At 45.6% G+C, this 22,443-nt stretch overlaps 1 protein-coding gene across 4 annotated transcripts in view; it reads right to left on the reverse strand.

Moving 5' to 3' along the window:
• LOC110498737 (carbonic anhydrase-related protein 10) overlaps positions 1-22,443 on the reverse strand; it is a 308,840-nt gene that overhangs the window by 26,436 nt on the left and 259,961 nt on the right. For all 4 annotated transcript variants that reach the window (XM_036955731.1, XM_036955729.1, XM_036955730.1 and 1 more), the window contains one exon: positions 6,652-6,837. In XM_036955731.1, coding sequence (XP_036811626.1) covers positions 6,652-6,837 — 186 coding nt within the window. The remainder of the gene's footprint in view (positions 1-6,651; positions 6,838-22,443) is intronic.

The following is a 22,443-nucleotide window of genomic DNA, read 5'->3' on the forward strand; positions in this document are numbered from 1 at the left end:
TTTCTGTGTTATTCAAAATACTTAATGTGGTTTTAATGAGGAAATGTACTTGAGTTCTAGACCAGTGAGCTGCACTGCAGCAGCAAATGTGTTATTCTGTGATCAACGATAATTAGCAAAAGAAGAGAAAGTATTTAAAGAACAGCACTCAAATCAACACCAAAAGCGGATTTTTTTTATCCTAAACGTTCTCATTATGTCCCCTAAATTGCGACCAAAATTGACTCAAAATTGAGTTCTGAGTGTTAAGAATGCCCAAAATTTAGCTTGCTCATTTTCTTAAAAATGTTTACTTTTTCACTCAGATTACATGAAAATTGATCCACCCACATACTGCTTTAGCCTATCCGCTAGTTATACACTGTCCATACTTAGTGTCAGGCTGATTCACATCACCTTACAGATTATAGGTCTCCAAACCAACACCTTGCATGTGAGGTGGAAACCAAAGGGTGAGGACTTACAGCGAAATGCAATAAATCAGATTTGTCTTAGAATAATATATGGAATATCTTAGCACGTATTAAGTCCAAGGTGTTTAATTTTCAGATTGACTGTGAAGGCGCTCTAGGTAGGGGAACAAAGCAGACCAGCACAGCACATTAGTGATGGGGGAACATTTGTATAAAATACAATTGTATTTCTCACATGTGCCGAATACAACATGTGTAGACCTTACTGTGAAATGCTTACTTACAAGTCCTTAACCAACAATGCAGCTCAAGAAATAGAGTTTAGAAAATATTTACTTAATAAACTAAAGTAAAACATTTAATAAAATCACAAGATATTTACTTAACAATAACAAGGCTATATACATATTGACTCGTACAGGTTAGTCGAGGTAATTTGTAAAGTGACTATGCATAGATAATAAACAGCGAGTAGCAGCAGTGTAAAAACAAAGGGGGGACAGGGTCAATGTAAATAGTCCGGGTAGCCATTTGATGAATTGTTCAACAGTCTTATGGCTTGGCGGTAGAAGCTGTTGATGAGCCTTTTGGTCCTAGACTTGGCTTATATAATGGCACCGGAGTGGATGGCTGCCGTTTTACGGGCTCCTAAACAACAACTATTTTGCTAGATTTTTTTGCATTGTTTGTAACTCGTTTTGTACATAATGTTGCTGCTACTGTCTCTTATGACCAAAATGAGCTCCTGGGCATCAGAACAGAGATTACTCACCTCGAACCGGACAAAGATTTTTTCTTTAAAAAGTCAGATGCAACGGATAAACTGCTTTGTTGAGACAAGGCCCAAATCCCCGTCATCAACGTGAAGAAAAGACAGAGAAAAATGGGGAGGAGGGCGGGGTGCCTTGAAAGAATTTGCCAACGGCTAGATAAACCACCACTCTGTATTATTGGCCAACATGCAATCATTGGAAAATAAACTGGACGATCTACGATTAAGACAATCCAACCAACAGGACATTAAAAACTGTAACATCTTATGTTTCACCAAGACTAGGCTGAACGACGACACGTATAATATAGAGCTGGCTGGCTTCTCCGTGTATCGGCAGGACAGAGCAGCTACGTCTGGTAAGATGAGGGAAGGGTGTGTGTGTCTATTTTTCAATAACTGCTGGTGCGCAATGTCTAATATTAAAGAAGGTATTGCTCGCCTGAGGTAGAATACCTCAATAAGCTGTGTACCACACTATCTACCAAGAGAGTTCTCATCTATATTATTCGTAGCCGCCTATTTCCCATCACAAATCGATGCTGGCACTAAGACCACACTCATTGTATAAGGCCATAAGCAAACAAGTTAAATACAGTTACATATCGCAATATTGTATTGATACTTTGACTCCAAGTAATGATAAAACATGTAATTTAAAAAAAGGGTACCGATATCTTCTTTTTAAAAAGTGAGCCAACTGTCTTGTCTCTCTTCAGCAGACATATAGTGCAAAATATGTTTGGAACATCAAATCGCAAAAAAATCGCTGTATCTATAAAATTGTGAGAGTCGCAATAAATCAAATCACATTTTACTTGTCACATGCGCCGAATACAACAGGCGCAAACCTTACCGTGAAAAGCTGACTTACGAGCCCTTAACCAACAATTCAGTTCAAGAAATAGAGTGAAGAAAACACTTACTAAATATACAAAAGTAAAAACTAAAAAGTAACACAAAAATAACAATAACAGGGCTATATACAGGGGTACAGGTTAGTCGAGGCTATTTGTACATGTAGGTAGGGGTAAAGTGACTATGCATATATAATAAACAGCGAGTAGCAGCAGTATGAAAACAAGGGGGAGGTGGTCAATTGAAATAGTCTGGATGAACATTTGATTAATTGTTCAATTGAAATAGTCTGGATGAACATTTGATTAATTATTCAGCAGTCTTATGGCTTGGGGATAGAAGCTGTTGAGGAGCCTTTTGGACCTAGCCTTCCTTTGACACCGCCTATTATTTAGGTCCGGGATGGCAGGAAGCTTGGCCCCATTGATGTACTAGGACGTATGCACTACCCTCTCTAGCACCTTACGGTCAGATGTCGAGCAGTTGCCATACCAGGCGGTGATGCAACCGGTCAGGATACTCTCGATGGTGCAGCTGTAGACCTTTTGAGGATCTGGGGACCCATGCCAAATCTTTTCATTCTCCTGTGGGGGAAAAGGTGTCATGCCCTCTTCACGACTGTCTTGGTGTGTTTGGACCATGATAGTTTATTGGTGATGTGGACACTCTCGACCAACTCCACTACAGCCCCGTCAATGTGAATGGGGCCATGTTCGGCCATCCTTTTCCTGTAGTCCATGATCAGCTCTTTTGTCTTGCTCACGTTGAGGGAGAGGTTGCTGTCCTGGCACCACACTGCCAGGTCTCTGACCACCTCCCTATAGGCTGTCTCATCGTTGTCGGTGATCAGGCCTACCACCGTTGTGTCAGCAAACTTAATGATGGTGTTAGAGTCATGCTTGGCAACACAGTCATGGGTGAACAGTGAGTTTCTTCCAACCCTTACCTCCTGGGGGCGGCCCGTCAGGAAGTCCAGTATCCAGATTCAGAGGGAGGTGTTTAGTACCAGGGTATTTAGCTAGTGATGAGCTTTGTGGGCACTATGGTGTTGCACGCTGAGCTGTAGTCAATGAACAGCATTCTCGCATAGGTGTTCCTTTTGTCCAGGTGGGAAAGGGCAGTGTGGAGTGAGATTGAGATTGCGTCATCTGTGGATCTGTTGGGGCGTTATGCGAATTGGAGTGGGTCTAGGGTTTCCGGGATGATGGTGATGATGTGAGCCATGACCAGCCTTTCAAAGCACTCCACACTACCGACGTAAGTGCTACGGGGTGGTAGTCATTTAGGCAGGTTACCTTCACTATCTTGGGCACAGGGACTATGGTGGTTTGTTTGAAACATGTGGGTATTACAGATTCAGGGAGACACTTGCCAGTTGGTCCGCGCATGCTCTGAGTACACGTCCTGGTAATACGCCTAGCCCTGTGGCCTTGAATGTGAATGTTGACCTGTTTAAAAGTTTTGCTCACATCGGCAATGGAGCCGGTGTTGTAGGATTCAACTGTGATCACACAGTTGTCCCGAACAGCTGGTGCTATCATGCATGCTTCAGTGTTGCGTAAAAGGCATTTAGCTCGTCTGATAGGCTCGCGTCTCAAGGAAGCTCGCGGCTGGGTTTCACTTTGTAGTCCTGCCACATCTGACGAGCGTCAGAGCCGGTGTTGTAGGATTCAATCTTAGTTCTATATTGACGCTTTGCCTGTTTGATGGTTTGTCTGAGGGCATTTCGGGATTTCTTAGAAGCGTCCGCTTTCAAGAAGTGTCCCGCTCCTTGAAAAGCTCTAGCCTTTAGCTTGTGGCAGATGTTGCTGGTAATCCATGGCTTCTGGTTGGGATATGTACATACGGTCACTGTGGGGACGACGTTGTCGATGCACTTATTGATGAAGCCGGTGACTGAGGTGGTATACTCCTCAATGCCATTGGATGAATCCCGGAATATATTCCAGTCTGTGCTATAAAACCAGTCCTTTAGCGTAGCATCTGCATCATCTGACCATTTCCGTATTGAGCGAGTCACTGGTACTGCCTGCTTTAGTTCTTGCTTGTAATCCGGAATCAAGAGGATAGAATTATGCCAAATGGAGGGTGAGGGAGAGCTTTGTATGCGTCTCTGTGCGTGGAGTAAAGGTGGTCTAGAGTATTTTCTCTCTGGTTGCACATGTTACATGCTGGTAGAAATTAGGTAAAACGGATTTAAATTTGCCTGCATTAAAGTCCTCGGCAACTAGGGGCACCGCTTCTGGATGAGCATTTTCTTGTTTGCTTATGGCCTTATACAGCTCGTTGAGTGCGGTCTTAGTGCCAGCATCGGGTTTTGGTGGTAAATAGATGGTTATGAAAAATATAGATGAAAAAGCTCTTGGTAGATAGTGAGGTCTACAGTTTATCATGAGGTACTCTACCTCAGGCGAGCAATACCTTGAGACTTCCTTCATATTAGACATTGTGCAGCTGCTATTATTGACAAATAGACACACACTCCCACCACTCATCCTACCAGACGTAGCTGTTCTGTCCTGTCGATGCATGGAAAACCCAGCCAAATGTATATTATCCGTGTAGTCATTCAGCCACGACTCGGTAAAAAATAAGATATTACATACTTTAATGTCCCGTTGGTAGGATAGTCTCAAACAGAGATCATCCAGTTTATTCTCCAGTGATTGCACATTGGCCAATACATATCATATTGGCACCTAAGTATCGTGATAATATCGTGTTGTGAGGTCCCTTGCAATTCCCAGCCCTACAGCATATACTATGCATAATATTAGCCTAGCCCAGAGATGTAGGGGTGCTTTTTACAGATAGTAGCTGAGAATGATAGACCCATAACAATCAACACCAGTCAAACGTACACCATTTTCTGCAAGCCGGAACAAATGTGAGAAAGAAAGGTGGATGGGTTATATAATACAGATGGAGTTGTAAAACCATAACTTTGGAGTGTTAATGCCTTTAAATACAATGAAGCTCACCATGTATCCCCCTTTCCCACCTCTCTCCCACGGGCTGGTATTTCAGATGGATGTTTTGCTTTTCAAGCTTGATTATTTTCCCTCTTTGTTCTCATTTCAAGGACGCATGCACAGCCACTGCTCATTTGTAGGCGAAATAACATTTTCTCCATTTCTTTTTTGAAGCCTGCTGCTGGAGCTTTAAGTCATGGCTTTGGTTCCAGAAGGGATGGGCGGGTGGGAAATGGGGGTATGTGGTGGGTGGTGGTGTAACAGGTGTCTTTTTGGATGGCAATTATTTAAGCAAGCGAGGAACACATGTCAGAAAGAGCAAGATTTGGGAGTCTGTGTGCAACCTACCTTTCCTCTCCTCTCCTCCCTCCTCTTCTATCTCTCTCTCTCTCTGGCTTTGAGGTTTAATTTGGAGAATGTTACACATGTACACTAACTCAATCCTACAGTATGTTAAGAATAGTTTCAATTGACAGGATAACACTGAAGCCAGTTACAGTTAAACCACACACCATTTCCTTTCTTTACCACACTGACTATGTAAACCTACATTTCCTCCCCATGCTGCATGTGTAGATACATCACTTCAGTAAGAGAACATAGCTTTTTCAGATCACAACGCCCAGCTATCCAACGCTCCTCTCCAGATTTCTCCAGAGCCCTCTCTCTTGCCTGCACTCCAGAAATCTCAACACAACGCTGACCAAACAAAGAGCAGCCAGTAACTACTGCTCACTTCCTTTTCTTCTGTTCTGTAGCAACAGATGAAATCAAAACAAACCCGTTGGAGGTGTGATAACGCTGGCGCTGCGACGAGGCAACACCAACACGGTAAACAGTGAGCAGAGCGCGAGGCCCACCTCCCCCTACACGGGTCACATCCCTCCGAGCCCCAGCGTATGCTAAACACTTGTTTTTATTAGGATTTGAATATCGTCTCGCCAGCCTCCGTGGGAGAATAAATGATAATAATTAATTAGAATGAATTTGCCTGTCATACCTACAATTATTCTGTTAGCCCACAAATTGGTTATTGTTATTATGGCTGGTGTGTGTGACTCAGAACTTAGTAAAATGATCAAGTATACAGGAGCTGATTGGAAGCCTCTTCACAACACCCCGCTAATTAAGATAGCTTTTTTTCTGCTGGATCTCGTCTAAATCCTACCGAAGATGCTGGATGACAATAATGTTTTTCGAATTCTACTGATACTGGTTCTTTATTTTTTAAGGGAGATCGGAGATCCGATCCCCGTACGTATTTGTATTGTTTTTATGATAGGACACATGGAGACACAGATTTGGAGATCGATAGAGAGAGGGGAACAGAAAGAATTTAAAGTAAATGTCCAGTGTTTTTCCAGATTTTTATAAAATAATAATTAAAATAATACAATAATTAATTACAATATGAGGGAAATAGTTTTCCTTCCAAAAAAAATGTTAATTCAGTATGTTAAAAATAAGCTTTTCTGTGTTGGAATGGTGTGAGATTTTCACTGGACAGTTACTTTAAGGGCATAGGCAGTTGGCCGAGCCAGGGCTTAAACCCTTGCCGCCAACGGGGTGTATATGACCCAGAGTCAGGAGCATTACCGCTAGACCAAACTCAGCACCTAGTCCCTTGCCCTTGTACCTCTCCTGAGAAGGCCTGTCCGTTGAGAAGGTGTTCAGAGCCCTGTCCGTCCTCGCTGCCGAAGTGCAGCCGGATCTCCTCCAGGCGATGGCTGTACGTCATTGGTCCACCAGAGATATTCACAAGGTGCTCCTTGTCCATTCGCAGTGAGACGTGGCGACCCGTGTTGTACATGGTCCCGCCCACCTGAGGACAGAAAGAAGGAAGAACGATCAGATTTAGTATTCAATTAATAAACCAAATTTTAACATCCCAGTGTAAAGGACACACGTTAGAAGTCAGTAGGGGAAGGTGTTTGACAATTTCACTGCTAACCTGATCACCCATGTTCAGAAGGCTAATAGTAGCATGCCCCCAAATACTTGAACCAACATACTATACTGCTGTCTCAGTGACATGCCTGTTCACATAACACAAAAACTCATTTGAATCTCTAGCATTCACAAGCACTTCTGTGATTCACTACAGAGAAAATTGGCCAGTGTTACCTGGTGTTAATTATTCATTTCTAGTTTTGATTCAGGTGTTAAATTAACTATGTACGTTTTAAATTAACACTCATTGGTGTACAATATCCCCAGTGTTGGTGTTTATAACTGTTACGGTGCGTGAATGAGGACCCAAAAGCGAATTAACGTAAACAGAGCTTCTTTAATAACAAAACAAAACGTAGGCTCAGATGGACCGGCAGGTTCCGACAGGACAGGACAAGGTAGCAGCAAACATGACGATAGTCTGGTTCAGGCATGAACAACACAAACAAGAATCCGACAAAGACAGGAGCAGAAACAGAGAGAGATATAGAGGGCTAATCAGAGGGAAAAAGGGAACAGGTGGGAAAAGGGGTGACGAGGTAGTTAGGAGGAGACAAGGCACAGCTGGGGGAAAGAGGGGGAGAAAAGGTAACCTAACAACGACCAGCAGAGGGAGACAGGGTGAAGGGAAAGGACAGAAACAAGACACAACATGACAGTACATGACAGTACCCCCCCACTCACCGAGCGCCTCCTGGCGCACTCGAGGAGGAAACCTGGCGGCAACGGAGGAAATCATCGATCAGCGCACGGTCCAGCACGTCCCGAGAGGGAACCCAACTCCTCTCCTCAGGACCGTACCCCTCCCAATCTACTAGGTACTGATGACCACGGCCCCGAGGACGCATGTCCAAAATCCTACGGACCCTGTAGATGGGTGCGCCCTCGACAAGGATGGGGGGGGGGGGGGGGGAAGACGAGCGGGGGCGCGAAGAACGGGCTTGACACAGGAGACATGGAAGACCGGGTGGACGCGACGAAGATATCGCGGAAGAAGAAGTCGAACTGTGACAGGATTAATGATCCGAGAAATACGGAACGGACCAATGAACCGCGGGGTCAACTTGCGAGAAGTGGTCTTAAGGGGAAGGTTCTGAGTGGAGAGCCAAACTCTCTGACCGCGACAATATCTAGGACTCTTAGTTCTACGCTTATTAGCAGCCCTCACAGTCTGCGCCCTATAACGGCAAAGTGCAGACCTGACCCTCTTCCAGGTGCGCTCGCAACGTTGGACAAAAGCCTGAGCGGAGGGGACGCTGGACTCGGCGAACTGAGATGAGAACAGCGGAGGCTGGTACCCGAGGCTACTCTGAAAAGGAGATAGCCCGGTCGCAGACGAAGGAAGCGAGTTGTGGGCGTATTCTGCCCAGGGGAGCTGTTCTGACCAAGACGCAGGGTTGCGAAAAGAAAGACTGCGTAAGATGCGACCAATAGTCTGATTGGCCCGTTCTGCTTGACCGTTAGACTGGGGGTGAAAGCCGGAAGAGAGACTGACGGAAGCCCCAATCAAACGGCAAAACTCCCTCCAAAATTGAGACGTGAATTGCGGACCTCTGTCCGAAACGACGTCTGACGGAAGGCCATGAATTCTGAAAACATTCTCGATGATGATTTGTGCCGTCTCTTTAGCAGAAGGAAGCTTAGCAAGGGGAATAAAATGAGCCGCCTTAGAGAACCTGTCGACAACCGTAAGAATAACAGTCTTCCCCGCTGACGAAGGCAGTCCGGTGACAAAATCTAAGGCGATGTGAGACCACGGTCGAGAGGGAATGGGAAGCGGCCTGAGACGGCCGGCAGGAGGAGAGTTACCGGACTTAGTCTGCGCGCAGACCGAACAAGCAGCCACGAAGCGACGCGTGTCATGCTCCCGGGTGGGCCACCAAAAGCGCTGGCGAATGGAAGCAAGCGTACCCCGAACGCCAGGGTGGCCGGCTAACTTGGCAGAGTGAGCCCACTGAAGAACGGCCAGACGAGTAGGAACGGGAACGAAAAGAAGGTTCCTGGGACAAGCGCGCGGCGACGGAGTTTGAGTGAGTGCTTGCTTTACCTGCCTCTCAATTCCCCAGACAGTCAACCCGACAACACGCCCCTCAGGGAGAATCCCCTCGGGGTCAGTGGAGGCTACTGAAGAACTGAAGAGACGAGATAAAGCATCAGGCTTGGTGTTCTTAGAGCCCGGACGATAAGAAATCACAAACTCGAAACGAGCGAAAAACAGCGCCCAGCGCGCCTGACGCGCATTAAGTCGTTTGGCAGAACGGATGTACTCAAGGTTCCTATGGTCAGTCCAAACGACAAAAGGAACGGTCGCCCCCTCCAACCACTGTCGCCATTCGCCTAGGGCTAAGCGGATGGCGAGCAGTTCGCGGTTTCCCACATCATAGTTACGTTCCGACGGCGACAGGCGATGAGAAAAATACGCGCAAGGGTGGACCTTGTCGTCAGAGAAGGAGCGCTGAGAAAGAATGGCTCCCACGCCCACCTCTGACGCGTCAACCTCGACAATGAACTGTCTAGAGACGTCAGGTGTAACAAGGATAGGTGCGGATGTAAAACGATTCTTGAGGAGATCAAAAGCTCCCTGGGCGGAAACGGACCACTTAAAGCACGTCTTGACAGAAGTAAGGGCTGTGAGAGGGGCTGCCACCTGACCGAAATTACGGATGAAACGACGATAGAAGTTCGCGAAGCCGAGAAAGCGCTGCAACTCGACGCGTGACTTAGGGACGGGCCAATCAATGACAGCTTGGACCTTAGCGGGATCCATCTTAATGCCTTCAGCGGAAATAACAGAACCGAGAAATGTGACGGAGGAGGCATGAAAAGAGCACTTCTCAGCCTTCACAAAAAGACAATTCTCTAAAAGGCGCTGGAGGACACGTCGAACGTGCTGAACATGAATCTGGAGTGACGGTGAAAAAATCAGGATATCGTCAAGGTAAACGAAAACAAAGATGTTCAGCATGTCTCTCAGGACATCATTGACTAATGCCTGAAAGACAGCTGGAGCGTTAGCGAGGCCGAAAGGAAGAACCCGGTATTCAAAGTGCCCTAACGGAGTGTTAAACGCCGTCTTCCACTCGTCCCCCTCCCTGATGCGCACGAGATGGTAAGCGTTACGAAGGTCCAACTTAGTGAAAAACCTGGCTCCCTGCAGGATCTCGAAGGCTGAAGACATAAGAGGAAGCGGATAACGATTCTTCACTGTTATGTCATTCAGCCCTCGATAATCTATGCAGGGGCGCAGGGACCCGTCCTTCTTCTTAACAAAAAAAAACCCCGCTCCGGCGGGAGAGGAGGAGGGGACTATGGTACCGGCGGCAAGAGCTACAGACAAATAATCTTCGAGAGCCTTACGTTCGGGAGCCGACAGAGAGTATAGTCTACCCCGGGGGGGAGTGGTTCCCGGAAGGAGATCAATACTACAATCATACGACCGGTGTGGAGGAAGAGAGGTGGCCCTGGACCGACTGAACACCGTGCGCAGATCGTGATATTCCTCCGGCACCCCTGTCAAATCACCAGGCTCCTCCTGTGAAGAAGAGACAGAGGAAACAGGAGGGATAGCAGACATTAAACATTTCACATGACAAGAGACGTTCCAGGAGAGGATAGAATTACTAGACCAATTAATGGAAGGATTATGACAAACTAGCCAGGGATGGCCCAAAACAACAGGTGTAAAAGGTGAACGAAAAATTAAAAAAGAAATGGTTTCGCTATGATTACAAGAAACAGTGAGGGTTAAAGGTAGCGTCTCACGCTGAATCCTGGGGAGAGGACTACCATCCAGGGCGAACAAGGCCGTGGACTCCCTTAACTGTCTGAGAGGAATGTCATGTTCCCGAGCCCAGGTCTCGTCCATAAAACAGCCCTCCGCCCCAGAGTCTATTAAGGCACTGCAGGAAGCTGACGAACCGGTCCAGCGTAGATGGACCGACAAGGTAGTGCAGGATCTTGAAGGAGAGACAGGAGTAGTAGCGCTCACCAGTAGCCCTCCGCTTACTGATGAGCTCTGGCTTTTACTGGACATGAAGTGACAAAATGACCAGCAGAACCGCAATAGAGACAGAGGCGGTTGGTGATTTTCCGTTCCCTCTCCTTAGTCGAGATGCGGATACCTCCCAGCTGCATAGGCTCAGCACCCGAGCCGGCAGAGGAAGATGGTAGTGATGCGGAGAGGGGGGCAACGGAGAACGCGAGCTCCTTTCCACGAGCTCGGTGACGAAGATCAACCCGTCGCTCAATGCGAATAGCGAGTTCAATCAAGGAATCCACGCTGGAAGGAACCTCCCGGGAGAGAATCTCATCCTTTACCTCTGCGCGGAGACCCTCCAGAAAACGAGCGAGCAAAGCCGGCTCGTTCCAGCCACTGGAGGCAGCAAGAGTGCGAAACTCAATAGAGTAGTCTGTTATGGATCGATTACCCTGACATAGGGAAGACAGGGCCCTGGAAGCCTCCTCCCCAAAAACAGATCGATCAAAAACCCGTATCATCTCCTCCTTAAAGTCCTGATACTGGTTAGTACACTCAGCCCTTGCCTCCCAGATTGCCGTGCCCCACTCACGAGCCCGTCCAGTAAGGAGAGATATGACGTAGGCGACACGAGCAGTGCTCCTGGAGTAAGTGTTGGGCTGGAGAGAAAACACAATATCACACTGGGTGAGGAACGAGCGGCATTCAGTGGGCTCCCCAGAGTAACACGGCGGGTTATTGATTCTGGGCTCCGGAGATTCGAAAGCCCTGGAAGTGGCCGGTGGATCGAGGCGGAGATGGTGAACCTGTTCTGTGAGGTTGGAGACTTGGGTGGCCAGGGTCTCAACGGCATGTCGAGCAGCAGACAATTCCTGCTTGTGTCTGCCTAGCATCGCTCCCTGGATCTCGACGGCTGAGTGGAGAGGATCCGAAGTCGCTGGGTCCATTCTTGGTCGGATTCTTCTGTTACGGTGCGTGAATGAGGACCCAAAAGCGAATTAACGTAAACAGAGCTTCTTTAATAACAAAACAAAACGTAGGCTCAGATGGACCGGCAGGTTCCGACAGGACAGGACAAGGTAGCAGCAAACATGACGATAGTCTGGTTCAGGCATGAACAACACAAACAAGAATCCGACAAAGACAGGAGCAGAAACAGAGAGAGATATAGAGGGCTAATCAGAGGGAAAAAGGGAACAGGTGGGAAAAGGGGTGACGAGGTAGTTAGGAGGAGACAAGGCACAGCTGGGGGAAAGAGGGGGAGAAAAGGTAACCTAACAACGACCAGCAGAGGGAGACAGGGTGAAGGGAAAGGACAGAAACAAGACACAACATGACAGTACATGACAATAACAAGTATAAAATTAAAACCACGTCCATCATTAACATATTTCCCAGCATGCTCTATTGCAGGTAGATTTTTTTGAATTGGTAAATTCAATATCTTTGTTTTTGCATGTACATTGATTGATTAATTAATATTATGCTACTCAAATATAAATAATAGTTTTTCTAAACTAATCCAATCTTCTACTTTGACTTATGAAATGGTTGTTCCAGTTTAAATGGTTTAGATAGTCTTAATTTGTAATTTCCCAACCCATTCTCAATTCATTCTGAATGCAGGTGAACATAATTTCTAAATGTTGAATATCCCCACTGTGGCTAGATTCCAACTGGAATTATGTAACTTTGCAAGCCATCTTTATGTGACTTGCAGGCCTGAAAACTATGAATTTCAGGCCACTGTATTAGGTTAAAACTAGGCCATCAAAATAAGGCATTATTAAAGACTTGTTCTATTGTGTTTAATCTAATTGGTAACATACAGTGGGGCAAAAAAGTATTTAGTCAGCCAACAATTGTGCAAGTTCTCCCACTTAAAAAGATGAGAGAGGCCTGTAATTTTCATCATAGGTACACTTCAACTATGACAGACAAAATGAGAAAAAAAATCCAGAAAATCACATTGTAGGATTTTTAATGAATTTATTTGCAAATTATGGTGGAAAATAAGTATTTGGTCACCTACAAACAAGCAACTTCTTCTTTAAGCGGCTCCTCTGTCCTCCACTCGTTACCTGTATTAATGGCACCTGTTTGAACTTGTTATCAGTATAAAAGACACCTGTCCACAGTCTTGGTGGCTGACTAAATACTTTTTTGCCCCACTGTATTTCCTTACTTTTTCACTTGGGGAAGGACTAGTGATGTTACATTTGATACCGGAGCTCTGAGGCATGTGTCAAATTCGCTAAGCAGTTTAGTTTGAAGCAGTGTGCCGATACCTGTAACGCTTTATCATAAGCACGTGATCAATGACGTCCGAAGCTTCGTTTTGTCAAACAACCACCTGATTGGTTTGGTATTGGTTCTGGTAGAAGAAAAAAGGCTACGCTGTGAACTTGCTACGGCGTGTCGACCTCATCTCTAATAATTTGGCTGTTCTAAATGATTTTGACCAGCAGGAACCTCTAGTGTACACTGTGTTGATCAAAGCCTCGAGTAATGAACCTATTTTTGACACAATTCAGGAAGCTTTGTTTCCTCCATCACCTCATAGGACTAAAAATGGATGAATGCACCAACAACCATCTCTCTGTCACTAACAAAAACAGTCATGGGTGGTAACTCTACAATTCACTCAAAAGGCAAGGCACTTAAGGAAATATGCAAATAAGGCTTTACACTAAGCAGCGTGTTCATTTAACACTGAAAAGTGTGGACCCATATAGACACTGGACCAGCGTTAAATGTAACACTGCCCGTGTTGATTTAACACTGGAGAATTTGCTGTGTGAGTAACAGTCTCAAGGCTTAACGTGCTACAGCGTCTAAGTACGAGAGACAGTGTTATCTGAAACAACAACCCTTCAAAATACAAAAGAGATGTGGAATTAGAGGGGAGGAGGAAGATAAAAACACAACACGAGGGGTACGGGTTCAAAGACTGAGGCCGTCGGAATCCCCTCGGAATCGATTGGATCAGAGGCTTTAAGGGGAAATGCAGCCGTACAACAGCAGTGAATAACGATCTTTATCAGTGGATGTGTTTATTTATTTATACCCAGTAGTTTCAAAGTGAACAGTTGGTATTGCAGGCACGATTCTACGAGAGCTTCCACATAGCTCTTATCTCGCTCTTTTTTTTCTCTCTCTCCTCTCTCCACTGCTCTCTCTCTCTCCCTCTCACTCCCTCTATTCCCTCTCTCTCCCTTCCCTTTTACCACTAGCCTTCAAAAAGAACCCCTCCCCCCAAATTCCCCGAGAAAGAACTCTGCTCACACATCGTAAATATTTCATAGAACCTTTGAAAAATCTATGATTTGAAAGGGGATAGAGAGCGCCCGGGAGAGAGAAGGTGGGAAAGGGAGGGAGCGTTGGATCAAGTGCCAACGGCAAGAAAGGTAGAGCAAAGAAAGAGAAGCAGCACTTTTTTTTAGCTCTGCTGATCTGGCCGGTTACCTCAGCGGCGTCGGAATTACCCCGGAAAGGGCTGGAATACCTCAACCCCCCTCAAGACAACTCACCTACTCAGCCCACCATTATGCATGAGAACAAGGCTGAGGTGAATGTGTCATTATGTGGCTTTCTCAATTCATATAGAATCACTGTGGCTGTGTAATGAGCGACGTGGGGGGATAATAGGATGAAGTTATGTAGCAATTCAAAGAACCAAGATTATACACCTCAAAGATAATTACGTAATTTACGACATTGTACGGCGGGAGGGGATTGAATACTGAATAGCCTGAAGGCTTTTCTCCCCACATCGTATCCAATGTTACACTTCTATGCAGTACGGTGCATAGACACACATGGTCCGGAATAACAAGTCTTTCCATCCAATATCTGTTCCTGTGGTTGAGTGCACATCCCAGGATAAATGGCTAAAGGCAACAGGGTAAAAAGCGAGGCTAGTGGAGTGTGTATTGAGCTGGGCAAGGAGAGAGAAGTGATGGTGTATGGCTCTCTGTCTCATAGTGATACGCTGATAGGAATAGAGAAACCCTCTAGACACTCAAATCAAATCAAATTGTACCTTACAGTGAAATGCCTATTTACGAGCCCCTAACAAACAACGCAGTTTAAAAATAAAAAATACGAATAAGAAATAAAAGTAACAAGTAATTAAAGAGCAGCAGTGAAATAACAATAGCGAGACTATATACAGGGGGGTACCGCTACAGAGTCAATGTGCAGGGGCACCAGATAGTCGAGGTAATATGTACATGTAGGTAGAGTTATTAAAGTGACTATGCATAGATGATAACAACAGAGAGTAGCAGCGGTATAAAAAAGAGGAGGGGGATGGGGGGTCAAATAGTCTGGGTAGCCATTTGATTAGATGTTCAGGAGTCTTATGGCTTGGGGGTAGAAGCTGTTTATAAGCCTCTTGGCACTCCGGTAGAGAGAACAGAAGCAGAGAGAACAGTCTATGACTAGGGTAGCTGGAGTCTTTGATAATTTTTAGGGCCTTCCTCTGACACCACTTGGCATAGAGGTCCTGGATGGCAGGAAGTTTGGCCCCAGTGATGTACTGGGCCGTACGCACAACCCTCTGTAGTGCCTTGTGGTCGGAGGCCGAGCAGTTGCCATACCAGGCAGTCATGCAACCAGTCAGGATGCTCTCGATGGTGCAGCTATATAACCTTTTTAGGATCTGAGGACCCATGTCAAATCTTTTCAGTCTCCTGAGGGGGAATAGGTTTTGTCATGCCCTCTTCACGACTGTCTTGGTGTGCTTGGACCATGTTAGTTTGTTGGTGATGTGGACACCAAGGAACTTGAAGCTCTCAACCGGCTCCACTACAGCCCCGTCGATGAGAATGGGGGCGTGCTCTGTCCTCTTTTTTTCTGTAGTCCATAATAATCTCCTTTGTCTTGATCACGTTGAGGGAGAGGTTGTTGTCCTGGCACCACACAGCCAGGTCTCTGACCTCTGTCCTCCTCCCTATAGGCTGTCTCGTCACTGTTGCTTTGAAACAGTGTTGCATGATCAGTCAGTCAGTGTTGCATGATCAGTCAGTCAGTGTTGCTTGATCAGTCAGTCAGTGTTGCATGATTTGGCAAGGACACTGATCCTAGATCTGTGCGTAATGGACACTAATAGCCAAAGTGCAGTGATATGGAATTACATTTCAGCTACAGATAGCCAAACCAACGATTCTATCATTAAAAGACAGAGGATATTATGTCCCTTGAAATACATTCATGTGACAGCAACATTGTGGAATGTTGCTAACTTCCACAGCCATCCAACATCCATACAGCAATGTGTTGTGTGAATCATATAACATGGCCCAGGCATCGTCAACAGAGTCCACTGAGTTATTTCACTCCACATCTCAAGCCATAATTTGTATTCATGAATTCAAAATTATATGAGTAAATGCTTTGCTGCACTTTAATTTCTTAACTTGACAGTTTTATGTGTGACGTCCCCGTGTTGCTTTGACAGATCTAATCGCCACGGGTACCAGCTTTGAAGAGGGAACCTTTTCGTTTTTTATTTCATTTTGTGTTGGTGTTCGTGTGTGTGTGTGTGTTGATACGTTGACTCGCACAAAAACACAAACACGTTGATAGTAAACCACAGACTATTAGACTCATCAAAAGTATGTTTTGTCACTTCAGACAAGTTCTTCTCACGAGGCACAAGAAACAGAGCGACAATCTAAGCGGAGAACACCAACACAGTGTGTCATTCGAACCAAAGCATCCCATCCTCCATATCAAACCACAATCACACTAACATCTCTAGTAAACAACATCTCTATTGTGGTTTCCTGACAGCTGACATTTCTGTTCTCTCTTAGACAAGGAAGTTGGTTTCAATAACACAGAAGTATACTAGCCAGCAGGAGAGAACAACAATCAGCAGTGTGCGTTAGGGGAGGGGAGTGTTTGTACCCACTTGCTTGTGTGCATTTGATACGCGATCACAAAGCTCTATTCTATAGTACCACTCCACCACCTGCGGCTGGAGTGGGCAGAACACAAGGAGGGTGGGAGAAGAGTAGAAAGGGGAGGAAGATCATCCTCACAGAAGAGAGGGGAGGAAGGATGGAGAGAGAGAGAGAGATAGATAGATAGATAGATAGATATATAGATAGATAGATAGATAGATAGAGAGAGAGAGAGAGAAAAACGGGAATAGGAGTCTTTGACTGAACATTTTTAGAAGGATCCTCTCGAAAAGTGTAAATGGAAAAGTTCATTCAAGAGGTCAAACTATTATTTTCCTCAAGCTTCATCTCTCCTTCTCTAACTCAACATCACAGGATTTGTTAAATTAGAATCTCTAACATGTTTTTAATTTGTTCATTGATGTTTTCTACAGAATATTTTCTAAAGCCAATTAAGCTGTAATGATGACCACAACAAGGAAATATTGTATTCAAGGTAATCATCCCGACAAGGTAAACATGTTATAAAGGAGTTTGCTCTGTGTGTGTCTAGGGGGCCTGATACTGTATTACCAGCTCAGATACAATATCAATAATATGAAACGACAACATCACAGTAATGAGAAAAACAGAACAGTCATGTCTACTAAACACACAGATCAATATGGTGATATTGATACAAGATGATCCTAAATGCTCTATTATTATGATTACCGTATGTTGTCTCATTAAGAACATAACGGCACACAACTAATGTTGCTGGTGCATGTATGAACTGGACCATAACCATAACTCCAGAAGCCATGGATTACAGGCAACATCCATACTGAGCTAAAGGCTAGAGTTGCCGCTTTCAAGGAGCAGGACACTAATCCGGACGCTTATAAGAAATCCCGCTACGCCCTCTGACGAACCATCAAACAGGCAACGCTTCAATTCAGGACTAAGAAAGAATCCTCCTACACCGGCGCTGGTGCTTGTCGGATATGGCAGGGCTTGCAACCTATCACGGATTATAAAGTCAAACCCAGCCGAGAGCTGCTCATGGCACCACACGGCCAGGTCTCTGACCTCCTCTCTCTCATTGTTTTTGGTGATCAGGCCTACCACTGTTGTGTTATCGGCAAACTTAATGATGGTGTTGGAGTCGTGCCTGGCCATGCAGTGATGAGTGAACAGGGAGTACAGGAGGGGACTGAGCACACACCCCTGAGGGGGTGCTGCTACTGCTGACTTGGCCCTCATATGTCGCTCAAATAGCCTGTGTTCCAGACTCATGATGAAGTCTCTTATGCTCACAGTGTTGTTTATGTATTGCTTGAACAACACGTGTGCGTCAGTGGCGGTAGGTGCTGTTTAAGATGAGGGAGGATAAAAAACTTTTTATGAACATGGCCTTATTTCTACTACAGCATATCAGATGACTGTCATTCATATTCCATTCACCCAGCTCAATGTAACATCGATAGGTTTAGGCTACTACATGATACTAACATTTTCCCTGTACCCATTACGAGGTTGATACAACCTACCCTATGAACAAAGGTTTACAACGTAGGTGCACAGGTTGAGATATTTTTTTTGTAGCCTTGCACACACTTGCCTGCATCTAGCTGATCTAGGGTGTAATCATTAGTCTAACAGTTGCAAATGAGAGTTTCTATCGGACAAATTCATGTTTATCCCCGTTTCGTTCCATTTGCTTCCGTTTAAGAAACGTTTTTCAACAGAAATGGCCATATGAATACACCCCTGATCACACGCAAACACAATTCACTTTCATACCAGACATACACAAACTAGTTGTATATATAATTCCTTCTCGCATCTATCTATGCGCTCTCCTTTCACCTTTTCCCTTGGAAAAAACCTTTCCAAGCAAAACCTTCATATCATGACCGCTAACCGCTACACATAGCCTACATTGTTCTCATGTCATAGCTAACATAGCTACTAGAACTAACGTGTTTACCGCTACAATCATGCAGTACAGTGTAATCAGCTACAATCAGTTTAGCAGCTTACCCTGACTTGGAACAGTTCAAATATTGGATAGCCATAGCCAACTGTAACGGCTCTCCTCTTCGTCTGATGAGGAATAGGAATCATCGGACCAACACGCAGCGTGGTAAGTGTTCATAGTAAATTTAATTAAATAAACTGAACACTGAATGACAAAAAACAACAAAGAAAGTGAACGACACAAAACAGTCTTGTAAGGTAAAAAAACACAAAACAACTACCCACAAAGGTGGGAACAGGCTACCAATCAAAGACAATGATTGACAGCTGCCTTTAATTGTGAACCATACCAGGCCAAACACATAGAAATACAACACACAGAACAAAACATAGAATGAAAAACATAGAATGCCCACCCCAACTCACGCCCTGACCAAACCAAAATAGAGACATAAAAAAGGAACTAAGGTCCGGACGTGACAGTACCCCCCCCCAAAGGTGCGGATTCCGGCCGCAAAACCTGAACCCATAGGGGAGGGATTTCACTGCGGTGGCGGCTCTGGTGCGGGATGTAGACCCCACTCCACCTTAGTCTTGGCCCACCTAGGTGGCGCCTCTGGAGTGGCGAGTGGCCGGACAGGCGGAAGGCTCCGGCGGCTGCCGGACAGACGGGCGGCTCCGGACAGACGGGCGGCTCTGGCGGCTCCAGACAGACAGGAGGCTCTGGCGGCTGCGGACAGGAGGGCGGCTCTGGCGGCTCCGGACAGGAGGTCGGCTCTGGCAGCTCCGGACAGGAGGGCGGCTCTGGCAGATCCGGACTGGAGGGAGACTTGGTTCTGGGAGCAGGCACAGGACTCACGAGGCTGGGGAGACCTACAGTGCCTTGCGAAAGTATTCGGCCCCCTTGAACTTTGCGACCTTTTGCCACATTTCAGGCTTCAAACATAAAGATGTAAAACTGTATTTTGTTGTGAAGAATCAACAACAAGTGGGACACAATCATGAAGTGGAACGACATTTATTGGATATTTCAAACTTTTTTAACAAATCAAAAACTGAAAAATTGGGCGTGCAAAATTATTCAGCCCCTTTAAAAAAAATACAGTTTTATATCTTTATGTTTGAAGCCTGAAATGTGGCAAAAGGACGCAAAGTTCAAGGGGGCCGAATACTTTCGCAAGGCACTGTATAGGCGGCCTCTTCCTTGGCTGAGGCACCGGATGCACTGGGCCATGGAGGTGCACTGGAGGTCTAGAGCAACGAGCCTGCACAACCTGTCCTGGCTGGATACCCCCTGTAGCCCGGCAAGTGCAAAGAGTTGGAACAGGCCGCACTGGGCTGTGCTGGTGAACCGGGGATACCGTGCGCAGGGCTGGTGCCGTATAACCCGGGCAGAGGAGACGCACGGCACCAGCCCTGCGCACGGTATCCCCGGTTCACCAGCACAGCCCAGTGCGGCCTGTTCCAACTCTTTGCCCTCCTGTCCGCAGCCGCCAGAGCCTCTTTGCACTTGCCGAGACACCGCATAACACGGTGCCTGACCAGTACCACGTTCCACCCGGTAAGCACGGGGAGTTGGCTCAGGTCTCCTACCTGACTCCGCCAATCTTCCCGTGTGCCACCCCCAAAAAATTCATCCCTTCTGGCTCGATGCCCACTCTAGCCCGGCCGATTCGAGGAGCTGCGATGTAACGTACCGGGCTGTGAACGTGCACTGGAGACACCGCATAACACGGTGCCTGACCAGTACCACGTTCCACCCGGTAAGCACGGGGAGTTGGCTCAGGTCTCCTACCTGACTCCGCCAATCTTCCCGTGTGCCACCCCCAAAAAATTCTGGGGCTGCATCTCGTGCACTTTTCCTCGAGCCAACTCCTCGTAGCGTCGCCGCTCCGCTATGGCTGCCTCCAGCTCCTCTTTAGGACGACGATACTCTCCCGGCTGTGCCCATTGTCCCTTGCCGTCCAAGATTTCCTCCCATGTCCAGGAGTCCATTCTTCCACACTGCTTGGTCCTTTGGTGGTGGGTAGTTCTGTAACGGCTCTCCTCTTCGTCTGATGATGAGGAATAGGAATCATCGGACCAACACGCAGCGTGGTAAGTGTTCATAGTAAATTTAATTAAATAAACTGAACACTGAATGACAAAAAACAACAAAGAGAGTGAACGACATGAAACAGTCCTGTAAGGTGAAAAAACACAAAACAGGAAACAACTACCCACAAACACAGGTGGGAACAGGCTACCTAAGTATGGTTCTCAATCAGAGACAACGATTGACAGCTGCCTCTAATTGGGAACCATACCAGGCCAAACACATAGAAATACAACACACAGAACAAAACATAGAATGAAAAACATAGAATGCACACCCCAACTCACGCCCTGACCAAACCAAAATAGAGACATAAAAAAGGAACTAAGGTCAGGACGTGACACCAACTAGCTAACATAGCATCCCTCTTTGTTTGAGCCAGGTGTTTGAGTAGGCTAAACTAGCTAGCTGCATTTGACAATAGCTAAGTGAAAAAAATCTATACTACGTAATATAGCTAGCTTTCCCTCTCTCTCACGCGCCTCCATAATCTTTGGAAGAAATGTATTTGTTAAAAACTGTTCAACTATTGTCTTTCTCTCTCTTTGAGTCAACTACTCACCAAATGTTGTGCACTGCAGTGCTAGCGAGCTGTAGCTTATGCGTTCAGTACTAGATTATTTATTTGATCCTTTGATTGGGTAGACAACATGTCAATTATGCTGCAAGTGCTCTGATATGTTGGAGGAATTGTCATAATTACTGTGTAAGTCTATGGAAGGGTGTGAGAACCATGAGCCTCCTAGGTTTTGTATTGAAATCAATGTACCCAGAGGAAGACAGAAGCTAGCTGTCCTCCAGCTACACCATGGTTCTACACTACAGAGTGCTGTTGAGGCTACTGTAGATCTTCATTGCAAAACAGTGTGTTTTAATCAATTATTTGGTGACAGTCTATCTACAAATGCTAACTTTTTTTATGTTTCACTATTTTTATGAAATTCACTGAGAATTGTTTTCCCTTTCCTCCTCTGAGGAGCCTCCAATGGTGTGCGTTGATAGCAGCCAAGTCAAGCATGTTGTAGAACCAGTAGCGATGCATGGTTAAAATCATTGGGGAAGTCAAGCCAGAAAAAAAGCCATAGTACCACCTCGGTTGTGATAATTGCATTGTTCGCTCTATAACCTGTTAGTGCATATGCCTTGCAACCCTGATATATAGGTCTAAGGCCGAGACAATAAGAAGACACAGTGACAGAATAAATTCAACCAAACCTTTGTTTCATCACAAAACGGGAAAGCAGCAAACAGTTACATGACCTACAACATGGTCAAGCAAGTTTAATGTTTTCAAAATTTTCAGATTTGATGACTTGTTAGATATTACTGCATGGTTAGAACTAAAAGCACAAGCATTTCGCTACACTCGCTACATTTCGCTACACTCGCATTAACATCTGCTAACCATGTGTATGTGACAAATAAAATTTGATTCGATTTGGTCATCAGTCTCTTCATTCTCTATTTGACAATTTATAATATTGTCACCCATCAGACTATTGTCACCCATTGTCAATTTAATCATGTCTTTAGGCC

Source organism: Oncorhynchus mykiss, chromosome 20 (assembly GCF_013265735.2).
Source record: "Oncorhynchus mykiss isolate Arlee chromosome 20, USDA_OmykA_1.1, whole genome shotgun sequence".
Classification (NCBI taxonomy): Eukaryota; Metazoa; Chordata; class Actinopteri; order Salmoniformes; family Salmonidae; genus Oncorhynchus; species Oncorhynchus mykiss.